Source organism: Elephas maximus, chromosome 3, assembly GCF_024166365.1.
Source record: "Elephas maximus indicus isolate mEleMax1 chromosome 3, mEleMax1 primary haplotype, whole genome shotgun sequence".
Lineage (NCBI taxonomy): Eukaryota > Metazoa > Chordata > Mammalia > Proboscidea > Elephantidae > Elephas > Elephas maximus.
The window spans coordinates 199,386,832-199,411,534 of NC_064821.1; the positions used below are offsets into that span (position 1 = coordinate 199,386,832).

The 24,703-nt window shown below is 43.3% G+C and overlaps 1 protein-coding gene across 3 annotated transcripts in view; it reads right to left on the reverse strand.

The window, feature by feature from the left end:
* Positions 1-22,786, reverse strand: part of SLAMF1 (signaling lymphocytic activation molecule family member 1) — a 91,465-nt gene extending 68,679 nt beyond the window's left edge. For 2 of the 3 annotated variants that reach the window (XR_007516862.1, XM_049880980.1), the window contains exons 1-3: positions 22,606-22,786; positions 11,800-12,138; positions 9,226-9,510 (exon numbers count right to left, since the gene is read on the reverse strand). Coding sequence is in view for 2 of the 3 variants with exons in the window: in XM_049880980.1 (XP_049736937.1) it covers positions 9,226-9,510; positions 11,800-12,138; positions 22,606-22,681 (700 nt within the window). In the remaining variant the exon portion in view is untranslated. Of the gene's footprint in view, positions 1-9,225; positions 9,511-11,799; positions 12,139-21,969; positions 22,138-22,605 lie in introns of those variants that run through there. The other variant, XM_049880981.1, reaches the window with a different exon arrangement.
* Between the last annotated feature and the right edge of the window lie 1,917 nt (positions 22,787-24,703).

Below are 24,703 nucleotides of genomic sequence, written 5' to 3' on the forward strand. Positions count from 1 at the left end.
TTCAATGAGGAACACATAGACCAAAAATTGGGAATCCAGAAGTAAATCCATCCATCTACGGGCAGCTGATCTTCGACAAATGGTCAAAGTCCATTCAATGGGGAAAAAACAGTCTCTTTAACAAATGGTGCTGGCAAAACTGGATAAATATCCATATGCAGAAAAACAAACCAGGATTCATACCTCACACCATGCACAAAAATTAACTCAAAATGGATCACAGACCTAAATGTTAAAGCTAAAACTATAAAGTTCTTGGAAGATAACATGGGGTCAAAATTAGGGGACCTAATTTTCCGCATGAATAGCCTATCAAACAAAACTAAAAATGCACAAGTGACAGAAGATAAATTAGATAACTGGGACCTCCTAAAAATTAAATACTTAGGCTCATCAAAAGACTTTATCAAGACAGTGAAAAAGAGAATCCACAAACTGGGAAAAAAATTTTTGGCAACAGCATATCTGATAAAGCTCTAATCTCTAAAATACATAGAAAACTTCAACAATTCAACAACAAAAAGAAAAACAATCCAATAAAAAATGGGCAAAGGACATGAATAAACATTGCAAAAGACAATAGTCAGGCAGTCAACAAATGCGTGAAAAGATGCTCTCAATCATTAGCCATTCCAAAAAAAAAAAAAAAACCCATTGCCATCGAGTTGATTCTGGCTCACAGTGACCAAAACTACAACGAGATACCACCTCACCCCTGCAAAAATAGCAACGATAAAAACAAACGAACAAACAAAAAAACAGAAAGTAAATGCTGACCAGGTTGTGGAGGGGTTAGAACTCTTATATGTTACCAGTGGGACTGCAAAATGGTATAAACACTATGGAAGACAGTATGGCACTTCCTCAAAAAGCTAGAAATAGAAAAACCAATCTCACTCCCAGGAGTATATCCTAGAGGTAAGGGAGAAGTGACAGGAATAGACATGTGCACACCCATGTTCATTGCAGCATTATTCACAATAGCAAACAGAAACAACCTAAGTGCCTATCAACGGATGGGTAAACAAATTATGGTACATAGATACAACGGATACTATGCAACTATAAAAAATAACCTAACCTGCTTTTCATAAGGTTTTCACTGGGTAATTCTTTTCAGAAGTAGACTGCTGGGTCCTTCTCACTAGTCTGTCTTAGTCTGAAAGCTCAGCTGAAACCTGTCCTCCATGGGTGACCCTGCTGGTATCTGAATACCAGTAGCATAGTTTCCAGCATCACAGCAACACAAAAGCCCCCACAGTATGACAGACAAACTGGCAGACACCTGGGGGAACTAGCCAGTGAAAACCTTATGAATAGCAGCTGAACATTGTTTGATATACTGCTGGAAGATGAGCCCCCCCAGGTAGGAAGGCACTCAAAAGACAACTGGGGAAGAGCTGCCTCCTCAAAGTAGAGTCGACCTTAATGATGTGGATGGAGTAAAGCTTTCAGGACCTTCATTTGCTGATATGGCACGACTCAAAATGAGAAGAAACAGCTGCCAACATCCATTAATAATCAGAACCTGGAAGATACAAAGTATGAATCTAGGAAAATTGGAAATCGTGAAAAATGAAATGGGACACATAAACATCGGTATCCTTGGCATTAGGGAGCTGAAATGGACTGGTGCTGGCCATTTTGGATCAGGCAATCATATAGCCTACTATGCTGGGAATGACAACTTGAAGAGGAATGGTGTTGCATTCATCATCAAAAAGAACATTTCAAGATCTATCCTGAAGTACAACGCTGTCAGTGATAGGATAATACCCATACGACTACAAGGAAGATCAGTTAATACGACTGTTATTCAAATGTATGCACCAACCACTAAGGCCAAAGATGAAGAAACTGAAGATTTTTATCAGCTGCTACAGTCTGAAATTGATCGAACATGCAATCAAGATGCATTGATAATTACTGGTGATTGGAATGCAAATTTGGAAACAAAGAAGAAGGATCGGTAGTTGGAAAATATGGTCTTGGTGATAGAAACAATGCCAGAGATCGAATGATAGAATTTTGCAAGGCCAACGACTTCTTCACTGCAAATACCTTCTTTCACCAGCATAAAAGGCAACTATACACATGGGCCTTGCCAGATGGAACACACAGGAATCAAATAGACTAAATTGGTGGAAAGAGACGATGGAAAAGCTCAATATCATCAGTCAGAACAAGGCCAGGGGCCGACTGTGGAACAGACCATCAATTGCTCCTATGCAAGTTCAAGCTGAAACTGAAGAAAATCAGAGCAAGTCCACAAGAGCCAAAACATGATCTTGAGTACATCCCACCTGAATTTAGAGGCCATCTGAAGAATAGATTTGATGCATTGAATGCTAGTGACCGAAGACCAGACGAATTCTGCAATGACAGACATTAAGGACATCATACATGAAGAAAGCAAGAGGTCATTGAAAGGACAGGGAAGAAAGAAAAGACCAAGATGGATGTCAGGGGAGACTCTGAAACTTGCTTGCAAATGTAGAGCAGCTAAAGCAAAAAGAAGAAATGATGAAGTAAAAGAACTGAACAGAAGATTTCAAAGGGCGGCTCAAGAAGACAAAGTAAAGTATTATAATGACATGTGCAAAGAGCTGGAGATAGAAAACCAAAAGGGAAGAACACACTTGGTGTTTCTCAAGCTGAAAGAACTGAAGGAAAAATTCAAGCCTCAAGTTGCAATAGTGAAGGATTCTATGGCGAAAATATTAAATGACGCAGGAAACATCAAAAGAAGATGGAAGAAATACACAGAGTCATTACACCAAAAAGAATTAGTCGATGTTCAACCATTTCAAGAGGTAGCATATGATTAGGAACCAATGTTACTGAAGGAAGAGGTCCAAGCTGCACTGAAGGCATTGGCGAAAAACAAGGCTCCGGGAATTGACGAAATATCAACTGAGATATTTCAACAAACAGATGCAGTGCTGGAGGTGCTCACTCGTCTATGCCAAGAAATATGGAAGAGAGCTTCCTGGCCAACTGACTGGAAGAGATCCATATTTATGCCTATTTCCAAGAAGGGTGATTCAACTGAATGTGGGAATTATAGAACATTATAATTAATATCACAGGTCAGCAAAATTTTGCTGAAGGTCATTCGAAAATGGCTGCGGCAGTACATTGACACGGAACTACCAGAAATTCAGGCCGGTTTCAGAGGAGGACGTGGAACCAGGGATATCATTGCTGATGTCAGATGGACCCTGGCTGAAAGCAGAGAATACCAGGAGGATGTTTACCTGTGTTTTATGGACTATGCAAAGGCACTCGACTGTGTGGATCATAATAAATTATGGATAACATTGTGAAGAATGGGAATTCCAGAACATTTAATTGTGCTCGTGAGGAAGCTTTACATAGATCAAGAGGAAGTTGTTCAGAAAGAACAAAGGGATACTGTGTGGTTTAAAGTCAGGAAAGGTGTGTGTCGGGGTTGTATTCTTTCACCATACCTATTCAATATGCATGCTGAGCAAATAATCTGAGAAGCTGGACTATATGAGAAGGAATGGGGATCAGGATTGGAGGAAGACTCATTAACAACCTACATTATGCCAATGACACAACCTTGCTTGCTGAAAGTGAAGAGGACTTGAAACACTTACTAATGAAGACCAAAGACCACAGCCTTCAGTATGGGTTGCACCTCAACATAAGGAAAACAAAAATCCTCACAACTGGACCAATGGGCAACATCATGATAAATGGAGAAAAGATTGAAGTTGTCAAGGATTTCATTTGACTTGGATCCATAATCAACATCCACGGAAGCAGCAGTCAAGAAATCAAAAGACGCATTGCATTGGGCAAATCTGCTGCAAAGGACCTCTTCAAAGTGTTGAACAGCAAAGATGTCACCCTGAAGACTAAGGTGCGCCTGACCCAAGCCATGGTGTTTTCAATCAAATCATATGCATGTGAAAGCTGGACAATGAATAAGGAAGACCGAAGAAGAGTTGGCCCCTTTGAATTGTGGTGTTGGCGAAGAATACTGAATACACCATGGACTGCCAAAAGAACAAACAACTGTCTTAGAAGAAGTACAACCAGAATGCTCCTTAGAAGCAAGGATGGCGAGACTGCGTCTTACATACTTTGGACATGTTGTCAGGAGGGATCAGTCCCTGGAGAAGGACATGATATTTGGCAGATTACAGGGTCAGTGGAAAAGAGGAAGGCCCTGAATGAGGTGGATTGACACAGTGGCTGCAACAATGGGCTCCAGTGTAACAATGATTGTGAGGACGGTGCTAACATACACGATTTTGCAACTGTAAAAACAATCTAAAAAATATGCTTGTGGTTATGTAGGTAGATATGGACACATATATGGTTATAGGAAGGCATATGTGAGTAAACGCATGTGCAGGTATAGGTATGTCATGGATTGAATTATGTCCCCCCAAAAACATGTGTATCAATTTGGCTGGGCCATGATTCCTGGTATTGTGTGATTTTCCTATGTGTTGTAAATCCTGCCTCTATGATGTTAATGAGGAAGGTTGGGCTGAAGTTGTGTTAGTGAGGCAAGACTCAATCTACAAGATTGGATCGTGTCTTCAGGCAATTTCTTGAGATATAAAAGAAAGAAGCTAGCAGAGAGATGGGGGACCTCATACCACCAAGAAAGCAGCACCAGGAGCAGAGCGTGTCCTTTGGACCCGGTGTCCCTGCACCTGAATAGCTCCTCGGCCAGGGGAAGATTGAGGACAAGGACTTTCCTCCACAGCTGACAGAGAGAGAGAGCCTTCCCCTGGAGCTGACCTCCTGAATTTGGACTTTTAGCCTACTTCACTGTGAGGAAACAAATTTCTCTTAGTTAAAGCTATCCACTCGTGGTATTTCTGTTACAGCAGCAGTAGATGACTAAGACAAGGTGTATCTGTAGCTATATGTATATACACATTTGTGTGTGCTGCATATATATCCACATATATAACAAACCACATAGGGGGCACAGTTATGGAGTCTTCCTAGACATATGCAAACAACTCAAGGGATTCGTTTACTGGGTTAAAGGCTTGGGACCATAGTCTCGGGGAACAACTCGGTCAATTGGCATAACACAGTTCACAAAGAGTGAGAGAGCCGAGCACCTTTAGGCGGAGGCTTACTGGTGGAGTGGGAAGCCCCTGGGCAATAGTTGGAAGAGCCAAAGAGATTTGTAACTGTTGGGTGAGCAGGGTAGAGGTTAGGCTGAGGAGCTGAGGGGCCAAGGGACTGAGGGGCCATGAACCAGAGAGAGAGGCCTGCCTGTAGGCACAGCTGAGAAGGGCTATACTGAGTCATTTCTGTTTCTGAATTATAACCTGCTAAAAAAAAAAAAAATTTTTTTTTTTCCCTAGTAAACCGCATAACTGTGAATATTGTCTGTGAGTTCTATGTGGCCATGGCAACAACCTACTGAACCCAGCAGAGAAGTAGAGAGCCACGGGAGGAAAAGCTGGTGTCAGAATTGGTAAAAATTTTGGAGCGAGGGGATGTGCCTGACCTCTGCCTCATAGGAGTTAGCCTTGGGCTGTTGATCGTGATTCCTCTTCTGCCTTGCGAAGTTCGTGGAGGTCAGTCCACTCTGCCACACCATCCTTACAGTAGAGTTTTCAGGGGCCGATTCTTTGGAAGTAGATCACCAGGCCTTTCGTCTGAGGTGTTTTGGGTGAACTTGAACACCCAACTTTTCAGTTAGCAGCTGAGAGTGTTAACCATTTGCACTACCCAAGGACTCCAGCTGCTCAAGTAAGGACTACATTTCTCAGCTTCTGATAGCGGGTGTGACCATGTGATGAGGCCCTGGCCAAAGAGAGATGCCCAGGTTCCATCCTTCCACCATTCTTAACAGGCTTGCTGGACCGGAAGAACCATGGAGAGGGATCTGACTCTGGGCATGGAATATCTGTAACAATGGATAAACTCCCTGTTTGAATCGAAATGGCCTTGATAGAAAGGAGGATACTCTGGAGCTCAATGGCAGGTGTCAAGCCTTTTCTTCCACTGAGCTAATTCAGGCTTGCTGAGCCAGCTTTTTGCTCATCTACTGAAAAGGGTCCCCTTCTTTTAAACAAGCTTCCAGGGGCATTCCCTTTTAGCTGAATCATTGAAAGCTGTGTATTAACTGTTTTAGCACAGGCCTAAACCAAAACCAAAACCAAAGCCACTGCCATCGAGTCGATTCCGACTCATAGCATAGGCCTACCTATTACAAATCATTAAGGACAGCAGCAAGCTGCACACTATTTAGTGTTGCCCCATGTCAACACTGCTTCACACGACCTGGTGAGAGTACTCTGTAGTACCTGAGGATTTAGACATTGCAACGAAGGTGTTTCATTACAATAGACATTAAAGTGTGTTTTTACTGCAAAACACTGAAATGTTGATTGGAATAGAATGAATATATGACCTGCAGCCATAAATATGTCATTAACAAATTATTTTTAAAAAAGAATTAGAGAAACAAATATGTTCTCGTGTGGCTTAGTTTAAGTGAGCCCAGCCAGGAGGCTACTGACATCACATCACATTAGGTCTTGTAGCATCAATAATTTCTCTGAGCTTTTCATTCATGGAAGTGAAAAATATCTAAAGATTTTTCAGAAGCCATGACCTCTGTAAAAAACTATACTTGAATGGCTCCAGACTTTAAATTAGTATGTGGTTTCTGATCATCCTTCTCCCACCCCGACGGCAAAGTGGAGACCTCCACCAACCGGAAGGTATCTCCTGAAGATGGCTGCCTTCTCCATGTAGACGTGTGTCCTCGCTCTAGCTGCCTTGCTGACAGACTGCTCTGATTATAGATTGTGACGTGACCTCTAATAAACACTTCGACCCTACCATTTCATCCCAAGCCTGGTATTTCCCTTTGTATGCCCTATGAAAAAAGTCTTTGTAAAACTAGCAGTCACTGCTTTGGTTTAGATCTCATCATCACTTGATGGATTACTGTAAGAATGGCCCCCCATGGCAGTTTGAATACACCAGGTGCTCCTTGGAAACCCTATGTGGCAGTTCTACTCTGTCCTATAGGGTAGCTATGAGTCGGAATTGACTCGATGGCAACAGGTTTGGTTTGGATTATGACTAGTTTGTCTCTCTTCTACCTCTTCCTGCCCCAGTCTGTTCTCCACGCTGTTGAATTTTCTCTCTGAAGTGCAAAGCTGACCATGTTACTCCTCTGCCTAAACCTCTTGATTAGCTCTGATCACCTACGGGATAATACAGAACAAGACTCAACTGTATCTGATTACCCTCTGCCTGGAACGTCTTTTATCTGCTCGTTATTCTTCAAAACCCAGTTGATGTCACACCCTCTGTGATGCTGCCTCTGACGCCCTGACACACTGTTAATGGTTCCCTCCTCTTTGTTAACCTTGCACGTACTTCTGTTGCACACTATATGTTATGGTAATTCTTTATCGTATAACTTATAGAACTATCGCCCTCCTTCAGAGCAATGCTCGTGTCTTTCTCATCTCTGTATACGTAGCACCTAGCACAATGTTGGAAAGTAGTTGGAACACAGTAGAAGTTCAATAAATGTCCATCTGGAAATACTCCGGGGCATCTCACTGGAAAGAGTACTATATTGAAGGGCATAATCTGGCTGGACTCCCCATCTCCCCATTTTAGTGATCTGGGAAAGCCCTCCACGTAGATGTCAAGCCTACTATGGGCAAGAGTCTCCTTGCAATGACTCCTATATCCTTCAATGGATGCAGAAAGAAGAATATTAGGGCCTAAGGAATCCCTTAAGGAGCTCTGCTGGCACAGTGATTAAGTGCTTGGCTGCTAACCGAAAGGTCAGCAGTTTGAACCCAACGGCCACTCCGAGGGAGAAAGATGTGGCAGTCTGCTTCTGTAAAGATTACAGCCTAGGAAACCCTATGGGACAGTTCTACTCTATGAGTCAGAATCGACTCGATGGCAACTTGTTTGGTTTTTTGGAGTTTGTTTGTTTAAGTAATGCCTTGCGGTGCCAGGCCCCTGGTTCTTCTGTCCCTGAACCTGCCTGAGGCAGGGATGCAAGATCTGTTAGCAGAAAGGGTCAGTGGTCTGTCCTGTTTCCAAACTCAAATGTTTAGATGGGCTTACTTAACCTGCCACCTCTTCCTTTTGGTAGCACAACGATGATGCTTTTCTTTCTAGAGAAAAAGCAATCAGAGGATCTAGGTTTAAGTGCTGACTCACTATTTACCAGCTGAGGAAACTTGAAGAGGGTAGTGAGATGCAATGAGTTTTAATGTCCTCATCTGTAAAATGAGGGTGATGCTAACACATATCTAGCATGGTTATTGTGCAAATTAAAAGAGATAATGCAGTTGAAAGTGCTTTGTCAGTAATAAAGAGCCATACGATTTATCGTTGTTATTCCCTAGACTTCCAGGTCTTAGTCCCACCTTTCTCTGACTTCTCTGCTATGGATTCACAGTGCACTACATAAAATGTGGTTCTTCATGATTTTCTGTTTTTCATGATTGATCAAATGTGTCATACCTTATCTTTACAATGTGTTATTTGAGAGCAGAGATCATGTGTCATGTTTATTCCCAATTTCCTATAGCATATCGGATCAATAAATATTGATTAATGGTACAGAAGTGGCCCATCACTAGTGGCGCATGGACTTGGAAGTCATGGCCTGCCACCTGCACCTCCTCATCCAGCCTCCCCTGCAGGTTGGAGTCAAAGCAGGTGGGGGAGAGGATGGATCACAACTTGGAGACCTGGACTCTGGGTCTGGCTCCATCGCTTCCTGTTGGCTTCCTCAACTATGAACTGAGCGTAATAATGCCACCCTGGTCATTACAAAGGAGCCCCCAGGTGGCACAAACAGGTAAGCACTTGGCAGCTAACCAAAAGGTTGGCAGTTTGAGCCCATCCAGAGCCACCTCAGAAGAAAGGCCAGGTGATCTACTTCCCAAAAATCAGCCATTAAAAACCCCACAGAGCATAGTTGTAATCCCACAAACATTGGGCTGCCATGAGTTGGAATTGACTGTGACTGTGACTGTTTTTCCTTTCTTTTCGGTCATTATGAGGAGAATGCACTCACTGAACACACATGGGCGCTTTTGTAAACTATGAAGAAAAATTTAAGTGCTATTACTAAAGTGAAGGGTATGACTTTGGAAGCAGAGCAGTTGATCCAGGTGGGGACTGAGCCCACACTCAGTCAAGTGGCATACTAGCCACCCCCAGGGCACTCACCTGAAGGATTAGGCCCGCAACTGGGCCCCGGGATGAAGATCTGGGAGCGGTTGCTGACGGGGTTACTCACGGTGCAGATGTACATGTTGTTGACATGCTGAGGGCCAAGGGTGAGGTATAGGAGGTGAGAGCTGTTGGCCAGGCTCAGTGGGTGGACGTCCATCTCCTTGCTCCAGCTGTAAACCACATGGTCCCCCTTCTCGACTGTACAGGCCAGCAGCAAGCTGCAGTTCCCAGTCTCCTGCGTCCAGTTTAACACCTTAATTTCTGGAGTGGAGACCTCCTCTGTCAGTAAGGGGGGGAAGGGAGCCATCATTGAAATGAACCCCCTGGAATTCTGAGTTGACTTTTATGTTAGAAAACAACACAGCCTAATGACATCTGTCGCTCACTGAGGGGGGTTAATGTGATTTATTTCTAGTGGGACCTGCTACTTGGCACCATCCCTTTCTCTCCCCTACACTCCTTTCCAGGACCGCCTCGGGATAAAATAGAGAAGAAGGAGATTTTGTTTTTTAGTTTTCTCTTGCCAATGCTATTTATAACCAGAGCTCTTCCAGACGTCCCTTGATCTAGTTTGCTCTCCTGTATTCGATCAGTGGAGTTTGCCATCGACTAATCTCATATGGGTTTCAATTGTAATTGACTAAAGGTATTAACCCAAAAAACAAACAAAAAAACTCAGATGACATAAATTACTAAAATAATGGGTTTTTAATGGTAGGGCTTTATCTACAGTGTGTGGTGTGTGTGTTTGTAGCAAAAACTGTATTGTATCTGGGGTGGGAATGGCTCTAAAATCATAGCCACAGACTCCATCAACCTACCCCACTCTTATGCTGTGGAGTGGGTAAGGAAAAAGGGAAAGTCTTATTTATTTTACAGCTACTGTAGGACAGGCTGGAGCCCTGGTGGCACAGTGGTTAAGAGCTTGGCTGATAATCAAAAGGTCACAGTTCAAATCCACTAAGCCACTCCTCGGAAACCTCATGGAACAGTTCTACTCTGTCCTATAGGGTCGCTATAAGTCAGAATAGACTCGACAGTAGCCAGTTTTTTGTTTTTTTTTTTGTAGGACAGGGGGAGACCCAGTGACATAGTGGTTAAGAGCTATGGCTGCTAACCAAAAGGTTGGCAGTTTGAGTCCACCACCTGCTCCTTGGAAACCCGGTGAGACAGTTCTACCCTGTCCTATAGGGTTGCTATAAGTTGGAATCAACTTGATGGCAATGCATTTTTTTGTTTGGGTAGGACAGGCACACTGCTGGAATTTAACATTCATCCCCTTCTTTAATCTTCTCAACAACCCTTTGAGGTAGTCATAATTATGCCCATTTTATAGATGAGGAAACTGAGTCCCAGAGAAGTGGGATGTCTTATATCATGTCACACAGCTTCAAACAGCCAAGCTGAAAAATGAACCTGGTCCTGACTCCAAAATCTGGTCTCTTTCTTTGACTTAAGGAGAAAGTCATGGTTGCAGAGACCATATTTTCCAAGGTAAGAATTTCACTATAAGATGTGACAAAGACTGAACTTATAGGAATAGAAGGACAGAATGTATGACATAGGCTGTTCTGAAAAATTGCAGGTTGTATGGTCTCCCTGGTTGTGGCAGCCTTGTCCCCGGTCACTGTTAGAGCTAAATGGACTCCTTACACCTGGTGGGGGGTGGGGAAGCTCTGCTCACACTGTGTGAAGGGAGGACAGTGCTGGGGGAAGGGGTTGGGAAGGGTGGGATACTGCTAACTCTCCTCTAGACACCTGAGGATTTCAAAGAAATGTTGGGTGGGTGGGGCTCCCTGTCCTGTTCACAGAGAGAAGAAAGTCACTTTGAGGAAGCAGGGAAGACCCATGCGGTTGTAAGGATTCCTGGGAATTCATGTGAGCCTTTGGGCCTAAGAGACACAAACTCTGGGTGCATTCAAGGAGTGGCAGATGCCAGAAAAAAAGTGCTGACCTTGGAGTCAAGTGGACCTGGGCCCTAGTTTAAGCTCTGCAACTAACGACCCTATAACCAGAGCCTTTGTTTAAATGACAAAAAGTCACTTCTATCAGGTAGATGAAATCCTGTGTCAGGGTGGTGAGCAGACCAGGAGCTGAATTTCAGCTCTCACTTACCCAGTGCCCTAAGGCAGTGAACAACCTACACACGTGCCTAAGCATGTGCAAATCCTTCTCTCTGGATTCCAGTGTCCTCAACCATGAAAGAGAGTTTGGGCTCCATTTTAAAAATCATAAAGAAAAGCCTTTTTTTTCCCAAACAAAATCTTTTTTGCAAACTAAAGCTCCTGTGGTCTCCAGGCCCCCCAGTACACAGGCAGCTGGACTCCTTTCCTTTGGCAAATGAGGGCGAGGGTAGCTAGTGTTAATAGCTACCACCAATGTGTAATTCAAAATAAATTGTGAACCTCTACAACTCCTTCCATGAAGCCCAGTTTATATCCTCAGACTAGATGACCTTTCAAGTTGCTTCCAATTCTAAATACTCTTTGCTTCTGAGAGAGGTCTACATTCTTGGATATAGGACCATCTTGGCCCTCCAGTGTGAATTGGGGAAGCCACAATTATTACCATAAAGCCTCAGCTCCAGGCAAAACTGCTGGACCGAATGGTTTTGCTCCATAGTCATAGAGTACCAGCCTTCATCCTCTTTCCTGCTTTTCAGGATCTCCAGGCTCAGGCTTTCCAGGTGAAATTTATAGCGGTCTTCTAGATTGGGTGGAGAGCTCCTTTCAGATGGATCAAGAGACACTATTTTTTTCTTGAAGATGCTTCCAAGCGATGTTTCCATTGTGACAACAATGCGGATGCTCTCGCTCATGCTTTTATTTATCCCTTTGTACGTCAGGGGCAGCATCAATTTGCTTCCCAACCTCTGGATAATCTTGGGGCAGTCCATTGAGTGTCCACCTATGGGAAGGAGAAGAGAGTCCTTTATCATAGAGGTCTTCAAGAGCCACATCATCTGTGGATTACTAATGGCAGACTGGGAGGATCACCCTCTCCCCCTTGGGTTATCCTTGGGGTTGCCAGGTCCTTAGTACTCTATGAGGACCGTCATGAGGATCTCCATTGTATTTTCAATATTTAAAAAATCCCAGTGGAAATCTTAAGCTCCTTAGGATAGAGCTAACTAGAACTAGCACGACTAACACAGACTACTAGAACACTGGGTTTCTCTGATCTGGGAGGGAATACTACCAAATTGGACCTATAGATAAGGCATCTAAAGCACAGAGGGATGAAATAATTTCCCTAAAGACACATAACTAGTACAAGGCAGAGCCAGGACTGGAATCCAGGTCTGTTAATTCCTCCATCAGGCTTCTTGCCACCATTGGGTATATAGGATGAAAGATAAAGAGCAAATGAAAGTAATTCTGAGCTCCCAGGGGACCAGGGAGCCAGGAGCATCATTTCTAATGGTGAGGAATAAACAAAAGTCTGAAAGACTTGGGGTCATGGTGGTGGTGAGCCTAGCATTAAAACTGTAAAGTCCTAGCTCCCCTCCCCCCCCCGCCCCAAAATCCTAAGATAGTTAATAATATTGAGGGTGAGAAATTATTTTGGGTCTCTTCTTGAAAAAAGCTGAGCCAGCAAAAAACCAAAACAAAACGAAACAAATAAAAAAAAAAACTTTTAAACCACTGTAAGGGATTCTACTGCTGATCATTTAACACCTCCTCGCTCCTCAAACCACAACCTGCTTTTCTCTCTCTCTTAGCTGATGTACTTGCTTCTCATTTCACTGAAAAGCTAGAAGAAACAATAGAGAACTTCTATGTATTACCACCACCAAATCAACCCACCCACCTGGCTGAATGGTCTATGCTCTCATTTAAGGCCAGAGCCTCTTCCTTCATGGAGCACTCATCTGCTTCAAGGCTTTGTTCCTACAATTGTCCCTGCCTCTTGCATCATCAATTTTTTAAAAAGTGTACTTTAGGTGAAGGTTTATAGAGCAAATTAGTTTCTCATTAAACAATTGATACCCATATTGTTTTTGCAACATTGGTTGCCAACCCCATGACATGTCAACACTCTCCCCTTCTTGCCCTTGGGTTCCCCATTACCAGCTTTCCTGTCCCCTCCTGCCTTCTCGTCCTTGTCCCCGAACTGGTGCCCCTTTAGTCTCGTTTTGTTTTATGGGCTGTCTAAACTTTGGCTGAAGGGTGAACCTTAGGAGTGACTTCAGTACTAAGTTAAAAGAGTGTCTGAAGGCCATATGCTTGGGGTTTCTCCGGTCTGTCAGACCAGTAAGTCTGGCCTTTTGTGTGTGTGTGTGAGTTAGAATTTTGTTCTACATTTTTCTCCAGCTCTGTCTAGGACCCTTTATTGTGATCTTTGTCAGAGCAGTTGTTTCTGGTAGCCGGGCACCATCTAGTTTTGCTGGACTCAGTCTGGTGGAGGCTGTGGTAGTTATGGTTCATTAGTCCTTTGGACAAATCTTTCCCTTGTGCCTTTGTTTTTTTTCATTCTCTCTTTCTCCAAATGGGGTGGCACCAATGAAGTATCTTAGATAGCCACTCGCAAGCTTTTTAGACCCTAGATGCTACTCACCAAAGTAGGAGGTAGAACATTTTCTTTATAAACTGTGTTATGCCAGTTGAGCTAGATGTCCCCTGGGACCATGGTCCCTAGCCCTCAGTCCAGTAATTTGGTCCCTCAGGGAGTATGGAGCATCATCAGTTTTCTACTGGGCTATTTCCATTAAGAAAAATCATGCCGATTTCAAAAATCCTTTCCTTGATTCCACGTCCAAGTCAAGCTACTTCCCCATTTCTCTGCTTTCCTAGAAAAAAGGCATTTAACTTAAACTTATACTTTCTGTTTCCATTTCCTGACCCATCTTCCCTTGTACTCACTCCAGAGAGACTCCCCTACTACTCACTGGAATAGCCCTTGTCAAGGTCACTGTCTGCTTCATGATGTCAAGTTAATTCTCAGGCCTCCTCTTATTTGCTCTCTCAGTAGCATTTGACAAAATTAATCACTTCCTCCGTGAAAAACTTTCTTCTTTTGTCTCCTGGGACACCGTGCTCTCCTAGTTTTCCTTCTATTCCATTGGCTGTCTCTTCTCAGTCTCTGTGGCTACAAGCTTTTCTTCTAGACCTCCAAATATTGGAGCGTCCTAGGACTTAGTACTCAGACCTCTTCTTTTCCCCTTCCTCATTAATCCAGTGTCTCATCCAGTTGCATGGTTTGAAATATTTCCAGTATGCTTACAGAGTTATATCTCCCACCCACATTCTTTTGTTGCACTCCCAATTGTCTACACAGTTCAGCACTGCTGGATGCACAGGTGTCCTACGTTATAATTGCCCCCTCACTGTCTCCCTGGCTGCTAATGGACATAATAGTTACTAATGCACATAAGGTATGTGCTTCAGGGGGAGATGATTGTCCTTTAAAGAAACCCAGAACACTATCTTTGTGGGGTAAAGGAGGAAGGGCTGTATTCTGGCCCCAGTAAATCTAGAATAGCCTGAGCAGGGGCAATAAATGATATTTATTGCCTGCAGGGGACTTTCCATTTTTATCACCATCTTTTACTTTTTACTTCCCCTTTTTATCACCCCTTCCCCTACCTATTCTCTGTACATGCTATTTGGCATGTAGATATGGTTGTCTGATTAGTATTTAATCACAGGAGAGAGGAATTTAGGCAATTTCCTCCCAAGATGTGAACTGGGATGTGCTTAGATGCTATTTAACCCTGTGGTGGGAGCCTAACGTTGGGGAACCTAGGCTAATGAAGATGACGTGTGCAGTCCTATTCATCCGTGTCCTATTTATTCTGTAAGAAATGAAAGTCTGTTGGTCACGCCATTAGAAGTGTTTGGTCTGTGCTCTGCTCCAAACTAAGAACTTGTGAATATAGTGACACTGTAGCACGTGGAGGTCCAAAGGCAATCTCAACCTTAACAAATGAACTCTGGATTCTGTGGCCCCTCCTGCAAAGAATATCACAATTCACCCAATTTCTCGGATCAAAAATATTGGAATCATCCTTGACTGCTTTCTTTCTCTCATACTCTACCCTCAGTCTATCGGCTTATCTTGTTGGCTCTGCCTTCACAATATGAATGGCATCCAAGCACTTCTCACCTACTTCATCTTTACCTTCATCATCACAGACCTGGGTATTTCCATTGTCTTCCAACTTATCTGCCTGCATCGTACAATGGACAGAGTAATCTTTTGAAACCGTGTCGGATTTGGTCTCTCACATACTTTTAAACTTCCAGGGCTTTCTATCATCCATAGAATAAAATCCGACCTCCTTGCAAGGGCTTCAAAGACTCTGCACCACCTGGTCCATGGTACCTAGCCCTCGTTCACTGCACTATCACCACATTGGCTCCCTGCTATTCCTCAAACGTTTCTATCTCAGGGCTTTTGTGTTTGCTGTTCCCTCTCTCTGGCATATTTGAATAGCTTGTTCCCTCACTTTATTTTAGGTTTCTGCTCAAAAATTTATCTCCTCTGTAAGGCCTTTCTGACCATTCTATCTAAAAATAATGTTCTTCCCTCTTCTTATAGCACTTATCACTTCCTTATGTTGTTGTCATGGATTGAATTGTGTCCCCCCAAAAAATGTGTGTATCAATTTTGCTGGGCCGTGATTGCCAGTATTGTGTGGTCATCCTCCATTTTGTGATTGTAACTTTATATTAAAGAGGATTAGGGTAGGATCGTAATACCCTTACTAAGGTCACAGCCCTCATCCAATGTAAAGGGAGTTTTCCTGGGGTGTGGCCTGCACCACCTTTTTATCTTAAGAGAGATAAAAGGAAAGGGAAGCAAACAGAGAGTTGGGAACCTCATACCACAAAGAAAGCAGTGCCGGGAACAGTGTATCCTTTGGACCCAGGGTCCCTGCATCAGGGGAAGATTGATAAGAAGGCCGACAGAGAGAGAAAGCCTTTCCCTGGAGCTGACATCCTGAATTTGGACTTTTAGCCTACTTTACTGTGAAGAAATAAATTTCTTTTTGTTAAAGACACCCACTTGTGGTATTTCTGTTACAGCAGCACTAGATGACCAAGATAATTATATTACATGTTTCTGATTTTTATCTCCCTTGCTAGAATGCAAAAACCCTGAGAACAAGAGCATCATTTTGTTCACTGTTTTTTTTCTATGACCTACGACAGTGCTTAGCACATAGTAGGATTTTAATAAGTATTTGTTGAATTTACAAATGCTGAAAGCCATTTTAACTGACAAAAATCTCTCTTATTTAACTTTGCCCAACTGAACTTAACCATAAGCTAGTGTTCATAAAAGAAGGAGCCCACGACTCAGAGAGAGCACAGATTGTTCTAGCTGATAAAAAGTCAGAAGAGCAAAATAGAACCTTCTGCTTAAGTAATCCAGCCACTTAGAAGGGACATGACTGACTTGTGGTTAAGATGAGTTGTTGAAAAATTGGGCAAACTGGTCAAAATATTCTTGATGCCCAGATGCCCCAAAACCCGAGCACTGTCCTGTGAAAATCTCAGCTCATGTCAGAACAGAGATCTGGGAAAAAGAAAATGCAGTCTGGGCTGAAATCGGGACTAGAGGGGCTGAGATCCATAATTGTTAAGGAAACTGAAAAAGGCAATTATGCATTTGTTCCTTTAAAAAAATTGCTGCTACTATATCAACTCTTAAAACAGAGTGTTCTTTCCTGTTTTTTTAATTAACTAAACTAGGAATGCTGTTTTGTGGGTTGTTGTTGTTTTTTAAACCACTATAAATTGGGAAGCATGTTGGACTTTCTTCCAGTCACACAAATGCCAGACTGTCCAGGTAACGTGGCTCCGCTGGTGACTACATGCCTGAATTACAGGTATGGCACCCAAGGGAACAACCTCTTAAGTCCTGAACATAATTGTCTATATTTAAAGGAATGACAAAATTTATAGCTATACATGCAAGTAGAAATGTCATGTGGTACATGGACCCCTGAAATTGTGTACAAAAGTTGTGGGGATGAGCATAGGTGTATACTTCTCTGGGAGAACAACTGTAAGTCTCACCTCTCAAAGGAACCTGAGGTTCAAAACAAGGTTAACAACCTCTACCATATCGTTGACTTTTTGACCAATTTTGGATATGGAAAAAAAAAAAAAAGAATAGAAATGATCCCCACTCTCAGACCATAACCCCCTCCCCTCCCAGACCCCTTCCATGCACCCTTCCCTCTACCTTGCCCTGCAGACTTTGCACTGTGGTTGCTTCCAGAACTTGGAATTGGGGAGAGAGGGGTTATAGGATGAGGAGGGGAGTAGCAAAATAATATATATATATATATATATATTTTTTTTATTGAAGAAAAATAAAGAAAACGGGAAGGGAAAGAGTAATAGAAAACTGGGCAGCTGTAAAGGGCAGGCTGAGTGACTGAGTGGTTTATGTGGGGAATGAAACCAAGAATTAACCAGGAAGAGCTGGGGAACAGACCCACAACCCACATAAACAATGTTGATGTAACACCTGCCAGTGTGTGAGAGGCAGGTCTGGAGGGAACGCTGGAAATCATTTCTACCTAAACATAAGTGGAAAAATAAGTGTGTGTGGGGTGGGGGGGAGTGGGGATAGGTGGTAAAGTGGTTCATAAAACCCACCAAGTGGAGTCCCTGCCTCTGAAACATCCTACTGCCTGATGAGTGTTTTCCAGTGAGTCTGTGATTCAGTTAGCCCTGTTTATCAAAGTAGTCTGGCAGGAAACATTGGTTGCTGGAAACACCAACTCACTTTCCTTCATGGGTAATTCTGCTTAGAAAGTAGAGTCATTCAAATGAACCCATGGATATTGGCCTGAAAGCAGCAGGATTTAGCTAACCCAGTCACAAGGTCATATTCTACCTAACGGTAACCCTTTTTTGCCCACCCTGATGCTTTCTTGTGTCCTTGTAGCATCTTGCCACATTTCCTTCAGGTAGAGAAGAGGCAGGCTTATAGTTCTTTTGGTTTACCTAGGCCTACAAAGAAAAGATAACTTGTCTAATACTGCTTTTTAAACCATAACCCCAGTGGCAGTTCATCTATTTCTTGGTGTTGCTGGGTCTTCCTATCTTAGAGCATTTACACTTACCGTGCCTCAGCCTGAAAGCTCTACCCCTTTATTTATCTAACTCCTCCCATCCTTCAGTTCTCAGCCTCCACATCCCTTCCTTAGGAAAGTCTTCTATGACGCCTAGCTTAGGTTAGGCTTCCCTGCAATATGCTTCCAATGCACTTTGCAACTCTCCTGCATCACATATTTGACTTATGGTTCAATGCCTGTCATCCTTACTCAGTTATAAGCTCCCATGAGCAAGGACTGAGTTTGTTTTGTTCTCTGCTGTATCCCTAGCACCCACCTAGAACACTGTGGAGGCTCGATACATTCTTGTTTCTCAAGTGAACAAAAAACCTGAAGGAACGAATCACGACATAGAGCCTACGTTTTCTTCTTTCAAAAATCAGAATGTGCTCTGTTTCACCTTCTAACAGCCTGTTATGGGTCGAATGGTGTCCCCCAAAAATAAGTGTTGTAAATTCTAACCTCTATGCCTGTGATGTCACCTTGAAGACTAAGGTGCGCCCGACCCAAGCCATGGTATTTTCAATTGCATCATATGCATGTGAAAGCTGGACAATGAATAAGGAAGACTGAAGAAGAGTTGACCCCTTTGAATTGTGTTATTGGTGAAGAATATTGAATATACCATGGACTGCCAAAAGAACGAACAAATCTGTCTTGGAAGAAGTACAACCAGAATGCTCCTTAGAAGCCAGGATGGCGAGACTGCATACTTTGGACATACTTTGGACATGTTGTCAGGAGGGATCAGTCCCTGAAGAAGGACATCATGCTTGGCAAAGCAGAGGGTCAGCAAAAAAAAAGAAGACCCTGAAAGAGGTGTATTGACACAGTGGCTGCAACAATGAGCTCAAGCATAACAACGATTGTGAGGATGGTGCAGGAGAGGGAAGTGTTTTGTTCTGTTGTGCATAGGTCGCTATGAGCCAGAACAGACTGGACGGCACCTAACAACAACAACATGCCTGAGATTATAATCCCGTTTGGGAATGGGCTGTCTTTATTATGTTAATGAAACAGGATTAATGTTGGGTGTGTCTTAAATTAATCTTTTGAGATATAAAAGAGATTAAATAAGTAAGGGAAAGAAACAAGAAGCAAAGATGGAGGAAGAGAGGTGCCAAGCTACATGAAGACTGCCTAGGAGCAGAAACTCAAGGAGACAAGGACCTTCCTCCAGAGCTGACAGAGAGAGAAACCTTTTCCTAGAGCCAGTACCCTGAATTTGGACTTCTAGCCTCCTAAATTGTGAGAAAATAAATTTCTTTTTGTTAAAGCCACCTGTTTATGGTATTTCTGTTACAGCAACATTAGATAACTAAGACATACCCCTAAGAGGTATAGTGTGGGGAAAAATTATGAGGACCCTTCTCTTCACTTCCCAGTGAGGAGATGGAAGTACTGGAGCCATGCAGCCTAGATTTCATTTACCATTCCCTCTGAACGCTCACAAAACTTTACCTCTGCATTTGTGCCTTCATCTAGAATACTATTTTTTCAAATACCACAAAAATTCAACCCAATAGACATATATATTTGGAAGGACACACAAGAACCTGGTAACAGTGTATGCCTTCAGGAAGAGGGATGGGAGGGAGAGTAAGTCTTTACTTCACACCTTTTTGAATTGTTTAGGTTTTACAGATATTTGTGTGATACTCTCCCAATAAATAAACCACTTAACAGAAAATTTAAGTGAAAAATTGCATGACAAAAAAAGTTTCTATCCACTTTCCGAATTCCAGATCAAATCCTTCTAAATTTTATCCAAGTCTCTCATATTTTAAAAATTCTATGGCATGTTCCATATACTTCAATTATAGTAGTATATTCTAATTTTTACTAAGGGATATAGGTACAGATTGAAGCCTCCCTTCACCAAATATAAACTCATTCAGTTTCCTTCGTTGAGACAGTAGTCTCTGGAGTCAAGCTATGTGACAGTGGAGAAATCACTAGACCCACTCTGGGCCTCTTTTTTTATTTATAAAATGTTAATGCTAGTAGTCACAGTACATATCCTATAGGGTTGGTGTAAGAATTAAATGAATAATACACATAAAGAAGTTGAAGCAGTGCCTGGCATACAGTAAGCATGCAATACATGCTACTATTTTCATTCAACAAATATTTATGGAAAAACTCTCAGGACCAGGCACTGTGTCAAGTGCTGGGCAGAGGTTGTGGTTGTTTGCTTTATTTCTCCCACACCTTACATCATGTGTCCTCAATAGATAGTGGCTGAATGGAATCATTCAAATTATTTTGTGGATGAAACCAAATAGCCCCGATGTTCTGATTTCTAGCCAAGAGCTGGAGATGCCAAAAGTGATGGCTTCATATTACCGTATGCAACTTTCAAGAGATGGAAGCACTAAGTCTACGTCTTGGGATAGAATGGGTCAGTGAACAGACAAATTTGGGCCAAGTATAGCACCCACCTACTTGTCCCTCACCTCTCCCCTAGTGTGTGTGAAGAGGCTGGGGAAGGCATGCCTGAAAAAATAAAAGAGCTCCCTGGGTGAAATGGAAAACCCACTTATTTGGGGATGGGTCAGTAGACTTTTTAATTTTTAGAATTCTGCCTGGAAGGTGAGCTGAGTTGAGATGGGAAGGAGAGTGGGTATGGATTTTACAAGAAATCAGTCTTCTTGGTTGAGTAAATCTGTCATGGCTGACCTATCTCATGTGCAAAGCATTTCCGCCTGGGTTTTATTGGGGTTTCACAAAATGGTGTGTATTTAAAAATAAAAATACTGAAAAAAATTTTGTACATATTTCGGAGAAGACAGAATGCAAAGAAGGGAGTAGCTGCTAATTGGGTGGAGGCTCCTATCAGGCTGGGCTGTTTTCTCACTAACCATTGACTCCCAAAGTGCGCAGTGAAGCAGCTGTCAGCAGAACCTGGAGGTGCCATGGGCTAGACTGATCAGGAGCCAAACAAGCCCAGAGATGAAAAAGCCCAGGCAACACTTCAACCCAGTCACTCCTGGTAGTCACCAACAAGTACTCCAAGAAAGATGGTCCACCAAGGAAGACTTGGCTCTCCTATGACAACTTTAAGTGGCTCATTTTGGCTTTCTGAGTCCTGAGTTCCATTCTTCCTCTCCTAGGCCTCAGGAAGTAAGAGCCTTGGGGTCTGCCTGATTCTGAGGTAAAGTGAGGCATAGCAAAGGCTCAGGCACCCTCTGGGCCTCCTCATCTGGGAGTCTGGCAAGAGAGAGTCCACATCCGCAGCTCCCACACATCCCTGGCATATCCCGGGGCTTTTCCTAGAAAAGTCCATGATGGATTTGCCATCTTGAAAACCCCAAGGCCAAAACACCCTGGGTGTCAGGATTTCCCCCCTTCCCTGATGCCGCTTCTACTCCAGGTTGTCTCCTACACTCTAACCAAAGCCCCAAGGCATTTAAGCAGAAAGGAATTGATGCTCACCCCCTACTCACACAGCCAGCCCAAGGTGCACTTCTAGCTTCACTTTTTCCCCCTCAAGTACCGTTTCTCATAACCCTGATAATACTGAATGGAGAACCCTAGCTTACCTTTGGAGGAAGACAGGCAAAAGACAAGAGCAGGACCCAGCTCCAAATGCTCTGCTATTTATATGGTCCAGCTGCTGGAGCTGCACTGACCCTGAAGGCTCCAGATTTGCATTTCCCACTTACCATAATTAGCCCTGGGCTCCAGAAATCCTGGCTTCTCCCCTCCTTTCTACCATGGAAACTTCTCTTCTAGGAAATAGCCATCAGTGACCACACTGTGGCCACAGTCTGTTCTTAGCTGAAGACCTGAGGTTTTCACTTCTACCTCTCCTTCCCGCTCTGACCCCCTCCTTCTTGTTGGACCATGTTCCTGGTTTGTCTGCTAGTGTGTGTGCAGCATCTCCTTCAGGGCAGAGATATAGGATTAATCTCTCAGAGCTTTGCCCCTCCAGCTTAGTTTCTCTAGCCTGGGTCTTTGCCAGAATGGTAACCCATGCAAAACCAACCACTCAACCAAGATTTCAACCAGAACCTCTCGCCCGGAAAGGCTGGTCTACAATGTGACCAGTACCTTTGGATTAGAGCTCCCAGTTTCCCTGGGAACTAGGATTGGTGAGGCTGAGCCTTAGTAGGAGCCCAGGAACTCATAATGTTCCTTCCTTCCTTTTTCAAAGATGCTGGAGAACTCAGAGCCAGTCCCTAAGGAAGAGAGAGCCGGCCACAGCCCCCAGCCCCTGCATCTTTTCTCTATCCACAGGGCTGTGCTGATTCCTAGCAGGTCATCATAGTATCCAAAACCTCAAACAGATGAACACTCACCTGTTCCGCAGCTCAGCTCAGAAGCCAGAGAAAGCAATAGCAGGAGGTTCAACGAGAGGAGCCCCTTGGGATCCATCAGTCAGGAAGGAGAGAAAAGGGAGCTTGCCAGGAGTCCGGCAGCTGCTTACAGACACACCAGGGCAGAAGATCTACATGTCAGACAGCGCTGCCTCTGCCAGCAAGGCTATGCAGCAGCTTCCTGTCTCAGAGGGACTTTTTCTGCCTGTGTATTGAGGATTGCTCATCTCTCTTTAGACTTTAAATCACTTTGTTGTTCTCAAGAAGTACGAGTCAGGCGCTTAGACTACTGGAGCCAGGAAGGGGGCTATGCCGAGTCATCTCAACCAAACCCCAGCTTTTGGTAGAAATATACACCCCTTGCATTTTCTTAGCTGTTTCTTGGAAAGTGGTGTCACAGTTCTCTGGGAAGTTCTATCTGCTAACTTTTCTTTGAGTGCAAAGAAAGTCTTCTTTGTGCTCAGGTCTATAGTGAATGTGGGGTTTTGTCAGACCCATTTCCAAATTTGGATGAGTTAGTTCAAAGTCCAACTTGGATGGCTGAACTTGGATGAGCGTGGGACCCTTACTTCTCATTTGCCCCATAATTTTGCAGAACAACTCTAAATGTAGGTACCTGGTGCCACAGTCAGGAGTCACTGGGTGGTGCAAATAGTTAAGTGGTCAGCTACTAACCATAAGACTGATGATTCAAATCCACCCATAGGCACCTCAAAAGAAAGGCCTGGCCATCTGCTTCTGAAAGGTCACAGCCTTGGAAATCCTGTAGACTGCAGTTCTACTCTGAAACACATGGGGTCACCACGAGTTGGAAGCGACTTGACAGCAATTGGTTTAGTTGTTTTTTTTTTTTTTTTTGGTTTTGGTGCCACAATCACAGGTGGGCAAGTGCGGATCACTTGGCAAAAACTCATCTTCTCTGCTGGGTACAATGTGGTAAATCTTAGTGAGCTCCAAGCTGTGGTTGAAGGAGTCACCTTTATTTTAGAACTTGTGTCTGCTGAGGAGAGGGGGCTAGAATTGCCAGAAGAAAGACCCTGTGCTTTTTCATGAGTCAAGCTGTAAGAGTGGGACAAAGGAAGGTTCTACTCCCAGTGCTCACGAAGAAGGCCTTGTAAGGCAAGGCTAGTGTTTCAGAAAAGTTGATTTCAATAGGGCAGAGACACTTTCTGATAGGCCTCTAAGGGGTCCAGGTGATAAGAGCTGATGATATTGTGAACTTGCTATTTATCCTGTTTTCTCCCTTCTATCTCCCAGTACCCAACCATCCCCTACCACGCCACTACCCAGTGGTGTGCTGGAGCCAGCATTACCGACTAATGAGGTACAATTGCTAAATTTTCAGGAATCTGTGAGCTGGTTGGTAAAAAATGGTCATTATCAAAAATTAAATTATATAAACTTGTGGTTAAATAAATTATATTAAAAATAAAGGGAATAAAAACTCAAAATTATTTTGTTGTTTTTAGGTGCCATCGAGTTGGTTCTGACTTCAAGTGACCCTATGTATAACAAAATGAAACCTTGCCCAGTCCTGTGCCATTCTCACAATCATTGCTATGTTTGAGCCCACTGTTGTAGCTACTGTGTCAGTCTATATCATTGAGGGTCTTCCTCTTTTTTGCTAACCCTCTACCCTACCAAGCATGATGTCTTTCTCCAGGGACTGGTCCCTCCTGATAACATCTCCAAAGTACATGAGATGAAATCCCACCACCCTCCCTTCCAAGGAGAACTCTGGCTGTACTTCTTCGCAGCCATACTTGTTTGTTCTTCTGGTAGTTCATGGCATATTCAATATTCTTGCCAACACCATAATTCAAAGGCATCAATTCTTCTTCAGTCTTCATTATTCACTGTCCAGCTTTCCCACTCATACGAGGAGATTGAAAATATCAAGGCTTGGATCAGAAACACCGTAGTGCTCAGAGTGACATCTTTGTTTTTCAACACTTTGAAGAGGTCTTTTGCAACAGATTTGCCCAATGCAATACATTGTTTGACTTCTTGACTCCTGCTTCCATGGGCATTGATTGTGGATTCCAGTAAAATGAAACCCTTGACAACTTCAATATTTCTT